Source organism: Melopsittacus undulatus, chromosome 5 (assembly GCF_012275295.1).
Source record: "Melopsittacus undulatus isolate bMelUnd1 chromosome 5, bMelUnd1.mat.Z, whole genome shotgun sequence".
NCBI lineage: Eukaryota > Metazoa > Chordata > Aves > Psittaciformes > Psittaculidae > Melopsittacus > Melopsittacus undulatus.
In genome coordinates this window covers 79,511,337-79,536,452 of record NC_047531.1, presented here as the reverse complement: position 1 = coordinate 79,536,452, position 25,116 = coordinate 79,511,337, and the positions used below count along the sequence as shown (strand labels likewise).

At 36.8% G+C, this 25,116-nt stretch overlaps 1 protein-coding gene across 1 annotated transcript in view; it reads left to right on the top strand.

Annotated features, from left to right (window-relative positions):
* Positions 1–6,877: 6,877 nt before the first annotated feature.
* The window catches only part of ARHGAP8 (Rho GTPase activating protein 8), a 52,363-nt gene continuing 34,124 nt past the window's right edge, over positions 6,878–25,116 (top strand). The window contains exons 1-5 of the mRNA XM_034063338.1: positions 6,878–6,934; positions 10,749–10,886; positions 17,229–17,316; positions 20,672–20,803; positions 23,759–23,845. Of these exons, the coding sequence (XP_033919229.1) occupies positions 6,898–6,934; positions 10,749–10,886; positions 17,229–17,316; positions 20,672–20,803; positions 23,759–23,845 (482 nt within the window). The 5' untranslated portion in view covers positions 6,878–6,897. The remainder of the gene's footprint in view (positions 6,935–10,748; positions 10,887–17,228; positions 17,317–20,671; positions 20,804–23,758; positions 23,846–25,116) is intronic.

The window sequence follows — 25,116 nt, the reverse complement described above, 5'->3', positions numbered from 1 at the left end:
AGATGAACCAGTTGGATGCGATAAGAAAGTAACTCCACTGTTTCAGACAACAAAAGAGTATTCCAAAACCTCTTTGCTAGAATGGGTAGAAATAACCCCTTTGCTTTAGTGCTTTCAGAACTGTAAATGGCTGATACATGGAGATATTTATATGCAGTAGGGAAACAATCTTTATTTCACTCTGACATGCTTAATTCTTCCCATAAATAGATTTTTGACTCCTTCCAGCAGAGAAGGTATGGCAGGGTGCAGGGAAGAGACTGTGCTTACGTATTTCATGGTTAATGAAATGATAGTGTCACCACTTCCCCAGCAGAGGAGGAAAACTAGAGACAGGCAGTCTAGTAAAACTTGCAGGTTCAAAGTATAACCTGTTCTGTTTACCTACCTGCTCCTGTCCTGCAACAGAGTTGATCACAAGCACTATAGAGGCAGGCACATTGCAGTAGACTTTGAGATTGGACACAGTATATAACTGTGGGAAAATTTTTTATTAGGCAGCCTGCAGTCAAGAGATAGCACTCAGAGGAAAGACAGGAATGGATGGAGTTGGATTTATGCCTCCCACAGTGGTTGTTCATGGCCCAGCACAACCTGTAAATGACATCCTAGACCACAACACAGGCTCTGCCCCAGGAAGGGTGCCGTTGCACTGTACTAGGCAATAGCACTGTACTTTTATATCTTTTTATCACTCCAGCATCCATACTATTTTAAATAGTTATGTTCTAAATTTTGTTATACATGAATGTGTAAAACCAACCAAAATGAATATTGTTTTCTCCCCAGGCTCTCTCTGAGGGAAAAAATAACTGTCCAGCAACAAATTTCTCATTTCAGAAGAGCACTATGCAGTGTTTACCATTCTCCCTGCTGAGAATTCACTCTCCTGCACAGTGTAGCAAACATTGTTTTGTTTATTTTATATACAACGAAGGTTGGCCTTAAATGAATGTGGTGCTGGCTAAACGTGACTCAGTTTATGGCATCAGAAACTGAAGTCTGATTTATTATCAGACCAAGGACAACATAGCATGTAGGCACTTCCTTCCCTTCAACATTAATATATTTTTGTTCTGAACAAGGGGTTAAGAAAATGCTTCAAATTACATTTATCGTCTTTGATAACAGCACTTACTCTTTCTGTTAAGTTACTGGTCTCTCCTGTCTTTGCTGCTCTACATCCACGTGGTGAGCATAGTTTGCTTTGTGTTCACACTGAATTCACACTGGTAACTCAGTGATGAAATTTGTTTATTGAGGTTGTTGAGCCATCAAGCTTCACCAAACATTATGACAAATGAAAACTGTTGTTTAGAAAATCACAGTTCTAGTTGCCAGTATAATTTTAAATACTGAGGGAGTACAAACACATATTTGCTCTTTCAGTCATGTTTCATTAGCAACAAGACAACAGAAAAAAGGAGAAAAGAAGAACTTGGTAGAGAGGTAGACAGGAAAATAATGTTAGGGGGTGTGTTTGTGTAATTGTAGAATAATGCTTTAGTATTTGTTCAAAAGTAAATACTGGAGGAGGGAACAAACAAACAAAACAAACAGACTTGGGCTTATTTCCAAGTTAGGTCAATATATGCCATCACCAACTAAATGCTGTTGCATATTTTCCAAGCACCAATTGGATGAGTAGTAGAAAATTGCTTTCAGAGAAACCAGTGCTGTTTTATCAGTGTGTAACTGGGTGTATTATATTGCACAGAGACTCACGACAGGGAGAGTTGCTTCCTTTCTTTCTAATATTCAAAGCTGTGTCTCAATCTGTTGCAGGAATTAGCTTTTGTGTGTGCTGCTTCTCTGATCATTATAGGAAAAGAAGCTCAAAATTCCCCAAACTAATGTGGTACAGAAAGAATAAGGTTTTTGTTTGGATTCTTTTTAAGACCATATGCATTTAATTGTTATTTTTACTCTTCAGTTTGAACATAATATTTTTCATTATAGGCTTAAAACTGCAGAAGTTTATATGTTATTTTTGGGACAGAGTAGTAATGCTACAGCACAGGGTTATTTTGTATGGAGATGTGTGTTAACCATTATAAAATCTTTAATGTTTTTGTTACTTGTGAAAGAACAGTGTTGTCAGCTTCACATTTAAGAACCCAAACCATGTTAAAATCAGGTAAATGCTGAACAGTTTCAGGAATATTTCTAATATTTTTCTTTAAATTCTACCATGACATTGTTGTGCATCAAGTGATCTGGAAATAAATTTATGCAGATGCAGTTAAGAGCAGTGATTATGCTTTTAAAGTGATTGAAATATCCTCACATAGTTGGATAACCTTTTGTAAACTTGTATTGAACTTTTCAAAATGCTAGTTTTCTACTTGTAAATTTACCAGTATGTCTGTCAGAATCCTTCCTTAAAAGAATAATAAAATAAATTGTTGAATAATTTTGTCATTTGCAAATGATATTTTTAATGGAAAGTTTGGTTAAAAATGTTTTGACATTGCAGAGAAAAGTGCCCAGCTCTAGGAATTTGTGTATATTTATCTTTACTGCACCAAAATCAATGGACTGTATCACAGTAGTAAAATCAATTTGGGACTAGAGCCCAAATGGAAAAATTAATAAAATTAAAGCTGTTTAAATTTTCCTGAATTTCACTGTTCAATAACACTTATCTATATTGATGTGTGGAGGTAACACTAGAATATTTGCTTTTCCAGGCTTCACAGTACTTTATTTTGAAAAGTGTATTTCAGTTCTGGCAGTCTTGGTGTCTACTTGCTACGCATGCTCCAGCTGATTTTCAGCAGCACATTGCCAACAAGGAATGGTAGGTCAAGAAAGAGCATAAAAATAAATTGAGTTAAATATCTGAAAGCAGCTTCTAATGATGAATATGGACTTTGGATTTGGGTGGACATTGTGTAGGAAATACACTGAAGAAAAATACTATTTAGTGCAGACAACTATGGGAAGAAAAGGAGGATGTTTGGAGTGTACTTTTCATGAGTACATTATGCACTCGGCTCATGTGTTGCTGTGTTTATAGATGCCATAGCAAAGTTTCTGCAGTATTATAAATAATAAAATAATCTTCTGAAACCACTTTACCTGGTTTTGTAGACATTACCCCTTAGCAAATACTGGGTTTACACAGCATTCTCATGCTATCAAAATGTAAATTGCAGACTGATGTTACACGGGGAGCTGTGTCACATATATTAAAAGTAACAAAGAATATCAGTGGAATGCAAGAACACTGGGGGGATGGAGGGGAAGAGAAGCCACACCATTTAAATTTGAAGAATGTATCTGACAGCTGAGTGAACAGAAAGAATAGGCATCAAAGATCTCTGTTCCTTGACAAATGTTGGAAGGAATCCCTCGCCTTTGTTTGGACTATCCATAGATGTGAGTTCATTATCAAGCAGTTCTGTGTGCGTGACTGCCCTCATTTTCAATAAAGTAATGCACTTTTAGGGATGTCAGGAAATAATAACCTTGTCTGTGGAGGGATATAGACTATGGTATTTTGTAAAATACTTCCAAATTTCTAGTATTAATAAAATGCTTGTAGTTCAGCTCTTTTGGGCTGTTTTTTTTACTGTCCTTTTGGTGGTATAAGGTGGGGGGAAGGTAGTAAATCTGACAGTTTACTAGAAACAGTGATACGTGGCATGGAACACTATTAAGGAGATTATGTTATCTCCTAGGAACAGAGAATGCTGAGGTCAACGGGAAATCAATTTCCGAGGGTGCTACAATAAATTTGTCTTGTAACTGGAAACTTTCTAATTGCAGCCCCAAGGGAACAGTAAGCTGAAAACCAGGCAGATGGTCTCTTCCCCATTTCCCTTATTCTTTGATTCTACTTAAATTATTTCTATCTTCCTGGTAACTTTGTGTGTTAAATGTTTGCGAATGTTTTAACGCTAACATAGTTGTTCTCACTTGTATGGTAACTTTGCGGTATAGAAGCCAGATGTTTTTCAGCAGGTTTTCAGAGAGATTTAAATCTACCCTCTTTAAATTGAGGCACTACTTCTAACGATAGTGGTAGCAATTAGTGTGAAGGAGAAATTGGTTTTCATTCCATGCTCTGCAGCAGGATTCTTATCTCTTGTTTCTCTTTATTTTTCTTTAGCTGGGGACTCAAGGAGATGGCTTTTTTCTCTGTTCCATCAATTCATCGAGACTTTCACTACTCACATAATCTGAAACGCATTCCAGTGTCAAAGATATAGCCTAATTTTTATGACTCCTGATGTTATTTATGATTTACAGTTAAAGTTCAATAGCATGGGAAGTCCTGGTGTAAATAGGTACTTTAGAAGGAAGGTAGAGCCCCATTTCCTTATAAGAGCTTTGGGAAATATTTCTTTGGGGTGAAGACTCTGAAGATCAGATATATTGAACATTGGCTTTCTTTGTTCTGAGTTCGGCTGAATGCAGGTAGTTGCCTATGAAAAATAAACTGAAAAATGTAACAGAGAAATAAGCCACAAAGAGTTTATTGTGGTCAAGTTCCAGCTTGAGCATAGAGCATAGAGCAACTTGAAATACTCAGTGGGCTTGGAGGCTAAGTGGTATGAGTTCAAGTGGGAGATGTAGGTTGAATTTAGACATATGTTCCCCATGGCAGGGAGGGATTGGAACTGGGTGATCTTTAAGGTCCCTTCCAACCTAGAACCATTCTTTGATTTCTACAAAATGTAAACATTTTGTTTAGGAAAAAGGGAAAAAGCAGGAAGAAATTGTTCAGATAAGATAGAAATAGCATTTTTTGGCCCTTTTTTTTTTTGCAGCTGCACCTTGCTTCAAAGACATTTTAACATTTTATTTATTTGAAGTAGATACTTTTATTTACTTGAAGAAGTGTCAATCTGGCAATTATTAATTCATCCACAATACCTGTCACAATTTAGTGGCAAAAAAAACCCATGCACTATCATGTTAGTTGCCAATTGTTAATTTTGGAAATGTCTAAATACCACTCATAATAATAATTATGGAATAACGATCACTAAGTTGGAGCTTTTTGCATCAGAATTTAAAAGCAACAATGGAATTCTCAGTTTGAATACCTTGTAAAATTAATATGAACTAAAATGCATATTTAATATATAGTAATAATTTTTAACAGTTGGACTTAATGATCGTAAAAGTCTTTTCCAACCTAGTTGATTCTTAACTCTATATCTGGCCCTGAATTGCTTTTGGTTTTTTAAGCAAATTGTTGCTTAGTGAGAAATTGCATAATTTTCTCTTTTGAACTAAACAGGACTTTTCTTTCTGTGTGTGCTTTTAACTTGAGAGTTTCCTGTAAAAGGATATAATAATTTCAACAGGAAACAAGATTGTTATAAAACAGTTGGTGTTTAAAGATTTTCGAAGTGGTAGAGCCATGTTCATATTTTATCTGCAATACAGCAAGTTATGGAAATGCATCGTTGCCCTTGGTGATAATTACTATGAGTATCAGATCTGTGCAAATTTGTGGGAAACTTTCATTAATCATCACAAGCTCTTTTAAATATTGTAATGGTTAGTGGGTGCTTATTTTACTGTAGTACTTGGGTGTTCTAGTCATATACTAGGATGCAAATTTGTTTTGCCTGCGTAAACAGATACCCAAAGGATAGACTGCATTAACTTGTTAGAGCCTGACTCCACACACACAGTACCCGTGATTGCTCTAATGACTAATTCCTCCTCAGGAAAATAGGTGAACATAAGCTTATAATTAGACAGATATTTACTTGTTTTGTCAATGTACATTTTACTTCTAAAAAACTACTTATAGATCCTTTTTCTGTCTAAAAAAAGATGCTGTCTAACTTTCAGGCTCGTGGGTCTAGAATAAACCTAGTTAAGCTTTGGGATGTGCAGCGTGGGCATCAGCACACAGGCAAACTGTCTGTTCTTTTTTTGGTCCAAAATAATTTCCCAGTTTCAGGGGCTTGAAGGAGAAATAAAAACTCTAACCTCTTGGCAGAAGAGAAGAATATGCTTGTGTATGCCTTTTGAGAACCAAGACATGAATTTGCTGTTTTCTCTTTATTTAATGTATTTAGATGAAAACAAACTGGTATAAGGTAGGGGTGTTAAATTAACAGGAAAGTTATAAAAACTCGATTTCTCTCTTACCTCCACATCTGAGTCTGGGTTTTTAATTTAAGGAAAGCACTCATTTTGCTTTTTGGAGCAGCTGCTTGGGGAAACAGTTCTCCTGAATTGTATTCTTCCCTTCTGATGCTCACTTTGAGTGTGTTACTTAGTATTCTGTTTACAAAGCACTCCACAGAGTGTTTGACAAAAAGCAGTGATTACGCACAGGAACTGCTGTTTTTTTTCAGGATTTTTTATGTGTTAATGCTCACTTGCAATTTTCATGAAGCACTTTCATGTGAGATGTGGGGTACGGAATATTTCCTGTGATAAAATTTACAACTGCTGCAGAGTAAGTGACTTTGGTGTGAGGGTATGGAGTATATGCATCTTCTTGATCGGAGAAATGAAACTAAGAAATAATTGTGATTTAGTTGTTTCTTGAATTAATCTGCAAGTTTAATGTTTATGATTAAAAATGTGTAATATGTAAGTCTAAAATAAAAAAGGTCAATTTTTCAAGTTTTTGTCATGCAAAGCTTTTTTTTTCTTTGGACCACTGTTTTAAAAAAGCTTTTACAATATTCTATGTTGTAAGAAAATGGTGGCCAGATGCTGATGGTGCTTCCTCTACAATAACTGGACTGTAAGATTTCTGATGTGGTTTTTTGTTTTCTTTTTATATCTTTAAAGTGGGTAAAATACGTGATGTTGTGATGACAACTGCTTTTGTTTATTTTTGTAGGGTTGACCCAAGGACCTTTTCATCCTGCAAGAATCAGTTAGCAAGATCTGCATAGTCTTGTTCCTAAGGGGAACATGTCTGAGATTGACTATGAGAAGTTAGCTGAAATAGGTAAATATTTTTTTATTATACTTCAAATGGCATCTGTGTAGAGTTGCAGGTGATTTAATAGAGGATATTCAGTAAGTGAGAGGCTTCATCTATATTTTGTAATACTTCTTGGAGCAATCCAAAATGAGTTACAGCCACTGTACTGATGTGTATCCTACTAAAGTCATTAGGGTTGAAGGTTAGTTTAATACATTCAGCTTTTATGAATTATTGGTAGATGTTCCTACTGCAATTCTAGGCTATTGGAATATCACCATCATCACATATTGTGGCACAAATGGGAGTCATTACTCCAAACAGACAAGTGTTGAATGAACATAGAGATTGCTGTATTGCATGTTATTTCAAAGATGTTAGTTGAGCTGAGCAATATGACTGTGGCATTAGCAGCCTCATAATTTTGAAAGATCAGCATACCTTTTCTTTTTTCTGTGAATTCTTGAGGATGCCAGGCTGAACCCCAGAGCACAAATGTTCCAGGTATTACCTCCTGTTTCTTACTCCCCCCACGCCTCCCTTTCCTTTCTTGCCTTAGCTCTGGTTTCTCCACATCATGACTTTCAGGAGCAGCTGGCTGGTCTTTTAGCTCCTAGGGCCTGACTCAAAATCCTTTGAAAGCAATTTTCCCCTCGGCCTCTGCAAGCTCTGGATCAGGCCCCTCATGTTGTCTCACATGTTCAGCAGCAATATTTTGTAAGTAGTAACAATGATAATCTGCTACAGCTCATGGAGCAAGGCAATAAACTCCTCTATCATGTGCAGGAGTAAAATAGAGCAGAGGTCTCCATCAGTTTGGAACAATGAATCTTCTTTTTTTTATTTGTGTTTATTACAAAACATCTCTTGAGGTCCAGTCCTCTTGTACACACATTAAAAAAAAAAGAAGGGCGGGGGGGTGGAGGAAGTAGGTATGACAAAAAGAATATGCAAAGAATTATCTTACTAGATCAGAGTCAACTAGCTTTTCTGTAGATATGATAGCTGTTGAGAGTTAGAATCATAGAATCATAAAACAGTTGGGGTTGGAAAGAACCTTAAGATCATCTAGTTCCAACCCCCCTGCCATGGGCAGAGACACCTCACACTAAACCGTATCACCCAAGGCTTCATCCAGCCTGGTTTTGAACACTTCCAGGGATGGGGCATTCACAACCTCCCTGGGCAACCCACACAGCCTTCTCTTCTCCAGGCTGAACAGCCCCAGCTCTCTCAGCCTGTCTTCATATGGGAGGTGCTCCAGTCCCCTGATCATCCTCGTGGCCCTCCTCTGGACTTGTTCCAACAGTTCCATGTCCTTTTTATGTTGAGGACACCAGAACTGCACACAATACTCCAAGTGAGGTCTCACGAGAGCAGAGGGGCAGGATCACCTCCTTCGACCTGCTGGTCGTGCTCCCTTTAATGCAGCCCAGGATATGGTTGGTTTCTGGGCTGCAAGTGCACACTGAAGCTGGGTCATGTTCATTTTCTCATCTACCAACACCCCCAAGTCCGCCGCAGGGCTGCTCTGAATTTCTTTTTTTGCCCAATAATTTCTTTTTTGCCCAACTTCTTTAGTCTTTGTGAGTAAGTGCAGTACAAATGGGCATACATATTTACTTTGCTTCTCTAGTTCTATGACACGGCTCAAAAAGCTTGGTATCTATACTTAATTACAAATCTTTACCCCTGCTTTTTGGAAACATGTCTTTTTTATGCTTACTAAAAAATAATTTTTTACAGAAGGATTTACCTCTGCCTCTCTGTACCAAAGGCTGTATTTAGCATATTGGCTGTTTCTGTTGTGTTTACCTGGAATATACATTTTGTTTTTAATAAAGCATGTTAAGTTTCAGTGGATTATGGCAGGTAGATGGTTCATAGTTGCTGCTTTGTGTCTCCACAAGACTACCATTTTCTGTTTCTTTTCCTCTCTCCCTTTTGCAAGTTTTTGTTACTTTAGTTGGTTACAGTGCTCAGACATGAAAAAAAAAACAAACCCACCACCAAAACAAAAATCAAATACACAAAACAATGGTTTGTTTTAACGGGACTAAAATATTTTAAAAAGGAAAAAATCATGACATTCATATACTACATTATACTTATATTATTCTTCCCAGCTCTTGGGTCAGAAACATTCAATACTTTTCCAAGTAAGGTTAGTTTAGCTTTCTACATATGATACACTTTTAAAGGGTAGAAAAATACATATTTTGGAGATAATAATAAAAGTTGTAATTTTTTGTATGTATAAAGAGGACTCTAATTGTGTACTTCTAAAAGCAGATTTGTTTTCCTATAAGACTGCTGATTTATTTTCTGAGGCTGTAATATGAATTCAGACATAAAGAAATGTAAAAGTAGTACATGCGTTCCTGACTCATGTTTATCTTTGAGAATCCCAGCCACTAGTGGCATTTTTCATCCTTGTGAAATGCATTTTTAGTACAAATAATGTTAAAAATAAAAATGAGACAATAAACCTTTCATCTGGCTGTTTATAGGCTAGAAAGATACTGAGAAACTGTGAGTGGAAAGCATTCTGAAATATTTACTAAGAGTTTTTCCTCTAACACTTATTAGGTACTGGCACATAAATCTGGCTGAAATCAATACTTAATATGTTCTTTCTGCCCTAGTGTCTTGCATGGTGGTCAAGGCATATGAAATACACAGATGATTAGAAGGCACAATATTCTTACAGCATTTTTTAAAGGGTCACTAATAATGTTGTAGGTAAAACCATTAATTCTACCTTATTAAAATTTGCATGATAAAAAGAGATGGATGACATACAGGGAATGATGCATCTTATCAGAATTTTTTTACATGTGCCTTTTTTTCTTTTAAGCCCCCATGACACTTGTCCGTTAGTGTGTCAATTTAATGTTATTCCTGCAGGTTCTAGAAAACATTTACATGAATAGTGTAGAGCATTATTGACAGTAATTATCCCAAAATCTGTGTTTATTTGGATTCGTACTTAGGACCAGTTCTGTTTGAATGTTATAACAGTTTGGAAAAAACTAGGGGGAAAAACCAAAACATAACCAAAAAAGCCTGGAACAAGGTCAGTTAACCTTGTGTTGTATCTTTCAGTACAGAGTAGATTGTAATTCTAAGATATAATCCAGAATCTACTGAAGCTGGGGGAAGGATGGTAATTCATTTTTACTGTGCTTTTGAGCAGGCTTTTACGTCTTTGCTTGGCCTATGACTGGAGTATGTTCTTGATAGACATTTGGCTGCATTTGCCCTATTGCAAGTTCAGAAAGTTAAAGGATTTCAAGGAAACTGAATTTGTGGGGGAGGTGAGATGGAGATTTGTTTGCAATTTCCTACCTTTATGCAAAGTAATGAGTCTGCTCTCTGAGAGCGTTCACGCAGGGTGTTAATATGGAATAGCTGTCAAAGCACGTGGTAGCATACTGAAGCTTTGACTTCTCCACTTGGGCATCCTTGAAATGAAAGTCAAGAAGCTGTAGATGGATACAAAAGCAGATTGTGGGAGTGTAGAAAATGATGAGAAAACTTCAGTAGTTGTGAATATCAAGGTCACAGTATGCCAGCTGTCCAGTCATTGTTGAGATTTTTGTGAGCAAAACAGTAAATACTAAATTTAAGGAGGACATGAAGATAACTTTGAAGTATTGAAGGGTTCCCACACATGAGAAAGGGCAAGGACAAGAAACTGAATTGAAGCTGCAACAAAGAGTGATAAATGACAGTGGTTTTGACAGACTGAGCTACAGTTCAACCCTTAAATAACGTATTGGAGGCAAAAGTTTTTCTCTGTTCATTCGCACTTAAACAGTCTTGCTTGCTCCTTTAGAACTGCAAAAAGATGAAGCAGAAGATACACAGACAGAACAGGAAGAAACATCTATGCCTCCAGCACTTGAGGATCCTGGGTTAAATATCAATCACCCCTACTATGATGTTGCAAGACATGGCATCATCCAGTTAGCAGGTATGTTTGGAAAACACTATGACTTTACCCTACTACACCCTTTAGCACATTCTTCTTACTGTATTCCTCAAGGTGATGCATAGGAATCATATTGTTGCCTTCAGCCTTCATCCTGAAAAGCAGCTGAACAGTAATATACGAACTCAATGCTTTTCTATGGATGAATTACGAGCCAAATATTTAGGCTTAATCTTGCTTTCAAATATAACTATAGCGATATATTATAATTTAAGGCCTAGCTGTGGCTGTAACAGATTTGTACTTTATTTGTGATAAGCTGTTTTGTTTTCTGAATAACTTGAAATGTGTAGTCACACTTAATCATTTTCTAGTCTGCCCTGGAAAGGATGTGCAACCAAAGGTATATGGGTTACTGTATAAAAACTAACAAAAGGCAGAAAGAAAACTGTTGACATAAGTGTTAACTGCATTTATCATCTGACTTTCTGTTGTGACATGGAGAGAAGCTATGGGTACATAGCATGTTTAACTATTGGATCATTCAATGTTTGCAGTTATTTATTTTTAAAACAGTTTGGCAGCATATAAGACATGTTCATGATAGAAAAGCACTTCTTTACAGTATGCATAGCCTATTTTTTTCCCTTTGGGCTTATTTTTGGCACCAGTGTGCTAGTTAAATTAGTAGCATTAATAACCACAATCCTGAACTAAAGAAATCGATACAATGAGAAACAAATAGCAGTATTTAACACTGTTCATCCTAATGAAGTCTAGGATTGTGCTGTGCTTGCTTTTTGCACCTCATACTTCAGTGAGCCTAGATTATGATTTTTCAGGAAAGTTATGAACTCGGGTTACACTTAAGTACCTTCTTGAATTCAAGCTGTAAACAGGATGTCGTGCCAGCGAATATCAACTTTAGCAAAACCTCTAGTGAGGCATGGGTGACTAGGGGAGAGAAACCGCTGGTAATTTGGCTTCTGACACAGTGGGAGGAGAATTTTACCCATACTACCTTCTGTTTTGGAAGCTTATTACACACAGATAATAATTACCTTTCCCTTCTTCAAAACTAACCATCCAACGTAAGACTCAAATTCATAAACAAGGGAGTAACAGATTCATGGTCTTGTGATTCAAAAGCTGCTATCTACTAACCCACTATGATGTTTCTCACTCAAGCATCCGTTTTGGGATGGGGGAAATACCAAGATATAGAAGTTATAATGAAACCCTTGAAATCACATTGACAAAGTGTGAAATGCATGTGTTAACTGACACACTGGATGCACCAAAGTCACTCTAACTATCCACCTAAGAATCTCTTCCATCTGCTGTATTGCACAGTGCAACATGATCTTTAAAAGAGAGATTCAAGCCTTTTTGTAGGCTTAAGAAGAGAGATTCAAGCCAAGTATGTTCAATATCAAATTCTGATGTGCCATGTATTTACTGCTTCAATTTTAGCCATGCACAACTATTTTCTAAATGTTTGTTGTTGCTCCTCATTCTTCACTCGCTTAAAGCTGCTGTGGAAGGCATAAGCATTTGTTATTTGGTGGTGTTAATCCTAAAGGGTCCTTTAGTGTTTATTTTCCTTGGAGGAGCCATCATGATTTTTGCTGCTCTGGGCAGAGCTAGCAGGTAATGAGCTGAAACCCCAGAGTCTGTGCTTAGACAAAGCTCCTCTTCTTCATTCCTTTAGACCGAGGAAAAAGGAGACAAGTTGGCAACCTTAGTAAGTTCTCCTTGACAGGTTAATAAGGCATTCCCTTTATTTAAAAATAAAGGAGTAAAAGTTTATGTATTGCCATGTCAAACAAAACATGTAACTTTTATAGTGTCAGGAATCTATCATTTGACTTGGAAGAGTTAAAATTGTGGGGGAACCAAAAGAAGGGGGATATTTTGGAATGAGAAGAATGAAATACACTGGAGCAGTTCTCCTTAAGTATTCATGCTTTTACTGTTGGTAAAACAGAGAACATGCAGTAGAGACAGAATTATAACCAGCCTGCCCTTTCCTGAGTAGTCCCACCTGGCTTCATCTCATGTAAATATACCTTATGCCTGTGTTAGGAAATAGGAACGTACTTCATTACGGTGGAGTGAAAACCACAGTGTTTTTTAAAGAGACCTACCTATACCTTCAATAGTTTCATCTTGGGACTTGCTCTGTATCAGTGTTTGCTTGAAATAAAGTCCAAATATAAGGTATGCTCCTGGCTTAAATTTGCCGGAACAAGTGGAGGTATTCACAAGATTGATACCAAGAGTCTGAAATGTTGGATTATCTCTGATGGTTTTGTCCTCAATACTACATTCTCTTGCAGGCAAGTAAGTCCCCTAGCCCCTTTTATTCTCAGAAGAGAGTGACTTTAGCTGCCATTTCAGTCAGAAACATATGATGGGGTTTTGCAAATCTACTGAACAGTTTAAATGCCACAGACCAGAAGCATACTTCAGACAGCAGTCTGCACTCTCTAAAGCATTTCTGATGGTGGGATGTAAAAGGAGAGCACGGAGGTGTGCATAAGAATGCAGATCATAGGCAAGGTGAAATATGATCCAAATATGTTTCACCTCCACAAAATGAGACCTCCCTATCCCCAGTAAGAATGGGCATGGAGTCAAGTTTGAATGTTGTCTGGATTTAGATTCAAGTGAGGGAAGGATGAACTCTTCGGATCTCCTTTACACCTTGGAAGAAGCCAGTCCCATTTGAAGCAGATAATTTTATATTATTTGTACCTACTTTATAATGGTTTTAATCTCTTTGAATAAGATAAGTATAATTTCCGGAATGGCTATTTTAAAGCAATTCTGAAAGCTGTTCCTTTACTTTTCATGCTGTGATTGAAAGACAATGAGATATTCTTCTTTTTTTAATTAATTAAAGAAAAAGAATTAATTTAGGTGAAAATATTTGCAGTAATTTATCCACCTCTTACAGTTATCTGTTTTCCACTGTTGAGTTACAAAAAATCTAAAATTTATCCTCACTTCTCACAAATTAGAGTGATTTATAGCTGCTTTCCATAACAATGGCTTCGACTGTATGCAAAGGAGACTTTTTGAGTTGTATTCAACCAGTGTGGAAATACAATTACATAAGAATAGAGGACATTTTTAAAAGATGTAAGCTTTAATAACTGTTTATTAATTACAGACTGATTTATGTCACAAATACCAATGTGCAACTGGCGAAGCATATGTAAATGGAACAGTGCTACAGTGCTGGTTCTTTTTATTTCTATTTTGAAGGAGGAATTTCAGTCTGTTACTTTAAAAGACACTTAAGATTGTTTTTCTTTGTGGCAAAAAGGAAGGGACATATAAGTATATGTGGCGCATCATGCTTCCTTGTTTTCTGTAGTTTGCTTTCTTCTGAATGTTTGGAGCTAAAAACTGGTGCAGAAAGATAATGGAAGGAGTACATTTTTCCAGAGAGGCTGGATGTTATCTGCTTCAATCTAAAAACGTTTGGTGACTTTAGACTGTGGAATAAAATAAGTTAATACAAAACTACATTTTTGACCTGAAAGCAAAACATCAAGGAGAAAAGCTGAAATTGCACTTCTTTCTTTGCTTGGTCCCCTGTAGATGTGAGGCATCTTTAACTTCTGAGCAAGTCCAAGTAGCGGGGAAATGAGGTTTTTGTGGGATAAAAACACAAATCTGTGTTGATTTAAAATTGCCATGCTTCCAGTTACACTCTCCTTTGAATGTGCAAATAACTGCCACTTTCCTCTTTACCCTTCAAACTGCATGTCTGCGTATTTGGGTAAAAATTCTATTCTCAAAGTCATGGGATTCAAACTATGTCTGACTGGGAAGCAAGTGTTCCATCAACTGAGATGGCCATTTCCCAAAGTGCTTAGCCACAGCTTTTCTGATGGAGGGCATGGGAAGCCTCCTTCTTTTTTGATCAGCACTTCACATGTCATGTTAAAATTTGATGGGTTTCAAAATGTTATTGATACCTGTGAAGAAAAAACAGCCTCTTTGCTTTCATTAGCTGCTGTCACTAATTTAAAGCTGGCACTGTGTTATATAGTTTTTAATTAAATTGAGGTTCTTGGTCAGCTTTTCTGGTTTGCTTGTGCAACTCTTGTTGGTAGGAGGACAAGGTGCTCTGTTCCATTGGTATTTTGAGAAAGTTTCTCTGCCTCTCACTTTTCCCATTTTTGAAACTACGGAATTATGTTTATTTATGTTCTAAGTGTGTATGTGTTTGCAGTCTTTTATAAAGGTGTTTTTTTTTTTTTCTGGCTTTTGATTCAAGCTGTCAGATGTGATCACCAGTAGCAATTAATGGCTCATTTAGTACTTTAAATGAAGATCTTTCTTAGATTTATTTTCCTGGTAAAAATCATTGTCTCTAACAATATTCTACAGTAACAGCATTTTTTTCACACATAACTCATGATTTAGAGAACAAACTTTTATTAGTTTCTTAATTTAATTTTAGTACATCATACGTATTAATGGATGTCACATTATAATGTCTTTATAACTATTCTGAGAATACCAAATGAGACACTTTAATGTAACTTCAGGAAATATATTATGGTCTGTTTAAGAACAATACGTAGACATACCTGAGTACATACAATTGTAATGTTGTGCGTATACTTCCTTTAGTGGTACTCAAGCATCTTATTTAAGCCTGGAGCCAGAGTATATTTTTTATGCGAAACAGGCTTTGTGGGATGAAAAACCATCTTTGAGAGAATAAAAAAAAGCAGTCCAAAAAAAACCAGGAAGAAAAAAACAGCCAGCAAATAAAGCTTTGTTTTGGAAGTTCAAAATATAGGACTACTGTGATAATTATCAAAATTTAATCTGAGTTAAATCTTTAAAGGATGTTAAAGAAAATATCAAAAGGTTCTTTGGTTGTATAAATAAAAAAGGAGAAGTGATTTTCTGTGAAATAGGAGTGGGATGACCATCAGACATAAACCACCTGTATCTGTCAAACTAAACTAATACTTCATCTTGGTTTTCTGTAAAGACAATGATTTTGATATTAGGAAATCTTTTTAAGTCCTGTATGTGATGTTCATCTGCAATTTAGTATCTAACTCTTGCCACCTGTCTTTAGGAAAAATGCATTTACATTGGAGCAGGTTAGAGAATAAAAAGGTCAGGGAAGATATATGTGGTCTAACTTGTTTCTGAGCAGTAAAATTAAGGTTGGGAGGGGGTATGACTATTGTTCAGAGTGCCCTTTGGGATGGTAAATAACACTGAAAGAGAAGTGCTACTTCAACTGAGTGATGTCATTGGCATATGAACAAATTTGTACAATTTTGCAGTAACTTTTAGACTGGAATTTTGAAACCAGGTTTTTAGTGGTAAAAGCAGTGAGCAAAATGAGCAAGGAGCAGAAAGAGCTAACTAGTTTCTTAGATAGAGCTCAACAAATCAATAGAAGGGTTATGTGGTACAGTTCCCGGTGATAACACATGCTTGGAATGAATAATGCAGAATGAAATTATACAAAGAATGTCAAATATTAACTCAGATTAAACACTTTCTGTGGCGTTTCTATATTGCTTGTAAGGAAATGATATATTTCATGTAGACGTGTTAAAATCTTAACCTCCCAGTCTTTAGTGCTAATTTACCTTCAGTTTGAGCATTTGGCTTTCCAGAGAGTCAAACTTGGGTGTGGGGTGGGCATGGTACAAACACCAGCCTTGTCTATACAGACAATGTGAGTGAAGCTGTCAGGAGTCAAAGAGTAAATGAACTGTAGTGCAGCAATATATGCTTTGTCAGAGGAGCTATAGGTCGCTTAAGGGTTAGGGTTAGGTTAAGGTTATTCAGATTATGAAAAGCATACTTGTATGCCTTGCTTGTGTTTTAAATGTGGTCTGAATGTAGCAGTGCTTCTGGAATCTAAGAAAGCTTGAGTTGGGTTTAAAAAAAAAACCTAGCTGAGAAATGTGACAAAGCAGATGCCCCAAGTGCTTGTGGGCAGAGTGGTGTTCTGATAGATTTCAGAAATAAAAGTGAGAACCGGCCACTTACAAGATTGCTAGAGAAAGCAAATCTGTTATATGCCACAAATGAATGCTGCAGGAAGGCTTAAGTTTCTGCTGTCAGGAGTTAAGCACCACCAACCACCTTTGAACATGACTTTCTCTGCTTAGCTTCATCATTTTCCCAGCAACTGCTTCATTTCATTGCAGTGGTGGCCAAATTACTTTCTCTAGGCAATGTGGTTTGACAGTGAAGTTTTGCCGTACGTTTTGAGTAATGATGGGAAATAGAAGTAGCTTGTATCAGAAGATATAAGGTATTCTTCAGATCAGTGAGGTTCTACTGCATAAGTAAATGAGTGTTGTCTTTACTAATTGTTTTGTTCACTAGGTGATGATAATTCCGGAAGGAAGGTGATTACCTTCAGTTGCTGCCGTATGCCCCCCTCCCATCAGCTCAATCACACCAGATTACTGGAGTAAGTTTCTCTCCATCTCCTGTGCGGACTACTTTGCATTTCATATGTGAACTCCTATTAACTTGTTTGCAGGTGCATGAGGTTTCAGGCAGGAGAAGCAGGAGGCAAGCAGTGAAATGAAAATAGGATGTAAGACCTACTAGTTTTAATATAAGTGAATGAAAAGTAGATGGAACTGCCAGAATTACTTCACTTGGAATCTTGACTAGCAGAAGCAATTCACTGTGTACTGAAATTAACTTGTAATCTTGATTTTTTTTAATGAATTCTGATTATATTTAAAAATTGAATTTACAATGAAGACCAAAGAAAAAGCAATTTTAATATTGTAGTGTTCCATACATATATTCTTGTGAATGGCAGTGTTTGCCTTAATTTGTTCAACTTTATGTCCTAACTCACTTGGCAAGAGTGTTGTTTACTTATTTACGTCAGTTTCTTTTTTTATAAAGATGGGCATTATGTACAGTATACTATGCTTAACTGTTTTATTTGTGTCTCACTTTGTAATGTTTGGGTTTATTTGTGTTAGAAGAGGTTGTAAATATGTAAAATTGCAACATTCTTCCTTATACACTTGCTGAAGCAAGGTACCAGGACATGTTTTTTGCCTTGTAGTTTGTCACTACACTGAGATCTGTTCTGCCATTAGAGTCCTGTCTTCTTTAAGCATTTTGAAATTATTTGGACTTCTTGTGCAGCCTCCATTGCCAAAATATTTGAGCACCTTTCAGCTGTCAGTAACCTCCATCATTGGAAAGGACAGAAATACTGTTATATTTTCAGAAATAGAAAAGGATTAGAAAACAAGTTACTTAAGAAATGTGTTTGAGACCATGTTCCTCAGTTTTATGCTCTTCACAGCTAGGGTATTTCCACAGTGTTAAGCCAAAGTTTCCTGTGTAGCATAAAGGGAATGTTAGCCTCTAGGAGAAAGAGCCATTGCGGTCAGCTTCTCACCTGGAGGAACTACCTGCAACGATTAATAGGAAATGCCAAAGAAATGAGTGTGAAAAACCACATTTCTACCAAGTGTTCCTTAGTTCTGTGAGGAGACACCTCAATGAAACTAGTGTTTCTGGCTCTTATGCTCTTCTGGACTTAAACACTTACATGTTTTTCTATATCTGAGCTGACATCAAATTAACTTGGAAAGTCTGTGCTAAGAGAGAACCAAAGGCAGGTGTCTGAATGTGAAGCTAGCAATACAACTATTAAATTATCTAGTTTTAAGTAGTTAGTCCCAGATGTTGAATTCTGAGAAAAAAGCTGCAGAGTAGGCCCAGATTGGTAGGTATTTTGTGACAAAATCACTAAAAGAATTGATTTGGTAAAGCTTTTGTAATGTCCCTGCGATTCTGTTACAGCCTTGGAACAAGTAATTGTACAAAAATACTGGTTATTTTATACCCACAGAACTATCTCAAGTACAGGCTTTCTGGATGCAATGTGCCAAGGAATTTCCATGCTGTAAAATAAAATATCATGCACTTCATGTGTAAAAATATATATAGATATAATTTCAAACTCTTCTTTAAAAGGTCTTGAATGACTGTTACTACTACTTCTTCTATTAAAATACCATTAATACTCAAGTTGGGGATCAAACCAGCATTATATTAATTGCAGTGGCAGTCTTTGTCCCAGGCTGTTTGAAGGCTAAGATTTACAGTATGCTGAGTGAATAAGCAGATATATGTGATCATGGGAGTGCAGTGTAAGAGCTGAAGTTATGATCTTTTCTTTGCAAAGCTGGATAGCCACAGCAGCCTTGAGACTTGTAGATAGCCGCAGCCTAATAAATGGCATATGGTACTAAGTATTTTATTGAATGAAAATCACTTACATACAATTAAGACCAATAGCTGGGGCTCAATCACAGAATAATAAGCTAGAGAAAGTTGAAATCTAATAGAGCAAGAAGTGAAGCCAGATTGTACTCCTCTATCATCCTTTATTTGAATCATTGAGCTGTGTGATAGGCCATACAGTATTCTCAATTGTAAGAGAAAAGCATCTTAAACTATACCATAAAAGAATGAACACACAGAAATCTGCTTATAAAGCATGCAGTATTATTTCAAGATGGGAATAAGTATTGTAGTTCTTTAAATAATTTTAAGGGAAATTATGTATGAACACAGTCCCCATCACACAAACAAGAGAAAGGCAACTATATTTAATAAAACAGTTTAGAGTAACAAGTTGTAATCAGTAATTAGGTCTAATGGATTTTTCAAGAATTTAAAAAGTTTTAAATTGAAAGGAAACCCCAAGATTTTATAGAATCATTGAATCATTAGGGACTGTAGTGACAGGACAAGGGATAACGGGTTCAAACTTAAACAGCAGAGGTTTAGACTGAATATAAGGAAGAAATTCTTTACTGTTAGGGTGGTGAGGTACTGGAATGGGTTTCCCAGTGAGGTGGTGAATGCTCCATCCCTGGCAGTGTTCAAGACCAGGTTGGATGAAGCCTTGCATGGCATGCTTTAGTGTGAGGCGTCCCTGCCCATGGCAGGGGGGTTAGAACTGGATGATCTTAAGATCCTTTCCAACCCTAACTATTCTATGATTCTATGAATCATTTTGGATGAAAGGGGCCCTAAAGATCACCTGCTTCCAGCCCCCCTGCTATGGGCAGGGACACCTTCTGACCTGGCCTTGAACACTGCCAGGGATGGGGCAGACACAACTTCTCTGGGCAACCTGTGCCAGTGTCTCACCATCCTCAAAGTAAAGAATTTCTTCCTAATCCAAATCTACCCTCTGTCAGTTTAAAGCCATTCTTCCTTGTCCTGTCACTACATGTCCTTGTAAAAAGTCCCTCTCCAGATTTTTTGCAGGTCATGGAAGGCTCCTAGAGTCTTCTGTTCTTCAGGCTGAATAACCCCAACTCAAGATCTTAACCTGTTTTCAGAGGAGATAGATTTATTTTTTTTTAATTTATTACTTTGAAAAGTCAAAAATTACATTGTTTGCTTGGCTAAAAGGAAGGAATTTACACAGACAAGAAGAAAGCAAAATAAAGTTGCTGACAGTTAAAATGCATATATTTAAAAATTTCTCGGAAAATTCAGTCCCACGTTGTCTTTATCTTTTAGTGATTCATGAGCACCATAGTTTTTGTAACTATACACATTCTTTCATATTTCAGGCTTTGCAGTGATGTGGAATTATTGGCAACATTGCCACTAGAGCAAGAGAAACTTGTCAGATGAATACATTGAAGCATATACGAATTTGCAGTCACTAGTGTTCTGTGCAAAAATAGCTCATTTTCTTTCTCAGTTACTGCTTTAAAAATCTCATCCAGTAAACTGTCTTAAAACTAAAATGTTATTTTTCTCCTCAGGTACTTAAAGTATACTCTGGACCAGTATGTAGAAAATGATTATACAGTTGTCTACTTTCACTATGGCCTGAAAAGTGTGAATAAACCATCTCTGAAATGGTTACAAACAGCCTACAAAGAATTTGACAGGAAGTATGTCCCGAAAATCTTTGTCTTACTCTTTGGGTTGTGTAATGTCTGTAACTAACTTCTATGAAGGAAGCAGATCTTTCCTCGTCCGCCCACATCTAACAAAGTTCATTTTGCCATTGCAAATTCTTACAATGATATATGTGCGGTTGGTTCTCTTGTGTCTTCTGTGTAGCTCTAAGGAATGGCTGAGTGCTTTGGTGGTTATGCAAATGTCTGAAAAGCTTTGGGAACAAAACCAAGAGCTGTTGCCTTTTCAGTGCACTGTTTGACAAGATACTTATGGCACTTTGTTGGTTATCATTCTTGGTTATCTTACAGCTGTGTTTGAACCTTTGATCATCCAAAGGCTACGTGTGTACAAAACCAGGAAAGTTTCTAACAGTCCATCTCTCACAGGCCTTGCAGCATTAAAGCCCTAGAGGGACAGATGTGCTTGTATATGCCTGACTATGGCTCATAACTTCATGGGTTAGTTGGTTATGGTGAGTTGAGGCCAAAGCTTCTAGGTAGATAGAATCTAAAGTTATGATGTTCATTCTCTGAAAGCACACGCTTACCAACAAAGCAGAAAGTTCCAGTTGAGATCAGTTAGTCTTTTACTTGTTTGAAAGTTGTTACTTGTTTTCAAGTTGGCCTCAAGAAGGCAAAATGACTGAAAGTTCATGAAAGTTCATATAGTTCATGTTAGTTCTATATAGTTCATATAGTTCCATATAGTTCATGAAAGTTCATATAGTTTTTTCCTGATAGTAAGAGTGTGTGTGTGTGTGCATGTGTATGTTGGGGAGATGGATCATAAGTGTCTGATTTTTCCAATATGTGAGCTGAAACAAGAAGCAGATCTTAAAAAAAGATACTGTGAAAAAGATTATTGGGTATTTCTAAACTAGACTGGGAATAGGGCCAGTGAAATACCAAACCTTACTTTGGAAATTGAAGTTGAGATGAGCACAGCACCTCTGCTTAGTTTAGTGACAGAGCTCAGACTTTCGTGAATGTCACTCAATAACCTCCTAATACTCTAAAACCCGGTGAGCAACAAGATGAGGTTGTGCTTAGCAGCTCTCAAGAGTAGCAGCGGGGAGCTGTCATCTGAAGCCTCTAAATGCTTTCAAGAGATACTGCTCTCTACTCAGGAACAGACCAAAAAAGCTTATTTTTGCTAGCAGGTTTCTGAATATTGTTAGTACCATCTATCTGTTCTTTTTGGGACTGGGTGAGGGAGAAGAAAGGCAAAAGTTCTTTACATTTTGTCTTTGACGAGAGATTTAGACTACAATACTGGGGTTTTTGGCATGCACTGACAATTTCTGAAAATAAAACATTGTACTATTTGCCTTCTGAGAGAATCCCAGGACAAATTTACAGTTGCTGTATGGGGAGAAGTAGTAAAGGGCAGTATGTGTTGCCTCTTGCAATGCCTACAGGTGGACAGTATGACTGTCACTTATGCCAGACGTCTATTCTCTTCATTCCCCCACCATGGCCCAGGTAGCAGGAGGACCAAAGAGGAATAGAGAAGCTCAGGTAGCCAGACAAAACCATACACCCATCATTTTGTTCACAGTTAGAACATCTTAGCATACTGTCATTGAGAAGCTCAGAGCAGCATTCACAACACAGCATGTGTGTTCAACTAAACTAGCCAGAGGGGAAAAAATCCCCAAAGTAGCACCTTTCAGACTTCTTCCCTGTGTATGTTTTGGAGTCAAAGGAAAAGGAGGACAGGGAAGAGTACAGAGTGATTAGCTAGCATTGTGAAAGCAGATGTTGAACGGGAACAGTTTCAAAAGAATAGATCTTGCTTTGAAGGTTTACAGCAGAGGCTTAGTAAAGTCTTTTGGATGTTCAGTTGTAATCTAGGAAATAGCAATGACTTACGCCCATTGCTTCAATATACAAAACAAACTTAAAACAGAAATGTCAGTAAAACTATGCAGGAGTTTTCCCTGTTAGTTTTTATTGTTGATTCTGGGTTCTTGTCCACAGTGGTGCCAAATGCACAGGGGTAATTATTTGCTTGTGTATGATGGTGGCTTTGTGAAAAGGTTGCTTTTGTCATTCAAAGATGTATGGGCCCAATTAAAACCCAAAGCAAAGAACTGTTATAATTGCTGTCTTAGTCTCTTTTCCCTCTCTTATCATAACCTATTAGAAGAGGTTTTTTCTTAGGAGTTCACGATCATTGTTTCATAACAGCAAGTGGTGAATACTTCGGGAAGCAAACTTAACAAAGTAAGAACCAACAATTTATATATAAAAGCAGGATATTTCATTATGTGCTTCTTAATTTAATTTTGCAATAATGTTGAATAAGAGCAAAGTCTTTTTGTGCAGCCTGGTTTCCATTTCAATTGCAGACTACTAGAATCTGTTGTTTATGTGTCATGATATGACAGTGTAGAATCAAGCAACGATACAGTGAAGAAAGGGGTTTTTTTAATACAAAGGAGACCATTCAATACAATACAGCATGGAGTTGGCTTCACCTCTAGTAATTATAAACAAAACCAAGGCAAAGTTAGTGGCAAAAATAGAAGATTAGGTGTAAATTTTACATCTGAAAGCTTAGAAATCTTCTCCAACCTGAAATTCCTGTAAGTAGGAAATAAAAGGAGATGAAGTAATTGTTTGTAAAATCTTCATTCTCAATATTTTCTTTTTCCCCACTTCTGCACCCTTGGTATTAAATCTATGAGACAGCAGACATTGTTTAGAAATGTGGTAGTGTTACCGTGGCCTACTATTGTATCACCAATACTGACCATCTTTTTAAACTCTGGGAGGGGGGCTTCATTTTACATTCAGTTTCTTCTGAATTAGGTCTTTTTAATGTGTTTGAAAAGAATGCTGTATAATGTTCTTGTAATAATACCTCCCATTCAGTTGTAGCTATTCATTTCTACCATCTATGATACTCAACAGTCTTCTAACAATTTCATTTTCTTTTCCTAGGTATAAGAAAAACCTTAAAGCACTCTATGTTGTACATCCAACCAACTTCATAAAAATTCTGTGGAATATCTTTAAACCTCTTATAAGGTACTTGGCAGTTTATTCAACACATTTTCCAGTTTAGTTTAAGGTGGTTTGTTCTCTAAGTTGCTTTTAAAAAGCCTTGAGGTAAAATATGTCACATAACCGCACAATACCCATTTAAACTGTCTCAAATTAATGAGTAAGGTGAGCTTAAGCTTTGGTGTGAATAATAGGGTAGAGTTCTTTTAATTCTAAGAAAAGGGAGGCTCAATTCATAGTAGTATTACTGGTGTGTTAAAGTAAATATTACTTTAAAATGTAGTTATTCTGTAGACCATGAATGACTTTTTTTGTCCTGTTTGACAGCACTTAGCACAATAGAACCGGATCCATGACAGGTTACAAGGCAGTATGGTAAAGCAGATAATAAATCAGACTTTCAGTCTGATTTCAGGTGCTGAGATGAATAAGAATTATACTACTTGTGTATTCAAAGTTAATTGATAAGTTCTGAAGTGCCCATAGGGATTTGAGACGGAAGGTATAATAGTGAATATATTTTATTGATGCATTTATTCCTTTGCATTCTAAAAGCTGATGATACCTACAAGGAACTGGCAACAATGGGCAGATATTTTTAAGTGCTAAGGTGGTTGTGCTTTCCTAGTTTCTGCTTTTGAACTTCTGTAATTTCAAAAGTAGTTCTATTTTGCAGCTGAATATCCTCAGGGCTGGAGGACAAAACCAGCTTTTTCTGAGAAGCCGTAACGAACCAACTAGTAATGTCCATTACCGTAGCTTGCAAATAATTCAGTTTCTGACTGGTAGAAAGCTAGTTAATTAGAAAGGGAAAGTTTAATTGCTAGACTGATCAGAGCATGTAAAAAACGTGTGAAAAGAAAGTGTGAAAAGTAATTACAGCTAAAAATCATGCAGAATATGCTGCTCTTGAAATGGGAAGACTAACAATAGATGTTTATTATAACTAGCACTAAAATAAATGCCAGAGATCCAGGACATAAGGCAATGGTTAGCAAAGTGTGACAGAAGCAGGTTGTCCACTAGGTGATGGTGCCTCAGGAGTGGGGATAGATATTTTTTTGTTACTAATTTGTGATGGGTATGGAGAGCTTTCTAGGGAAAAAAAAAACAACAGAACAACAAAAAACAAAGACCAGAAAATCTCTTGATAGAGTTTAAAACACTCAGGTGAAACCAACTTATTCTCAGAGGCACCTGAGAGCTCCTTAGATATAGCACCAGGCAAGAAGTTCTAGGACACTTAACAGTTTTCAGTCTGAGGCTATTACTGCACTCAGTAATAGTTGGACAAC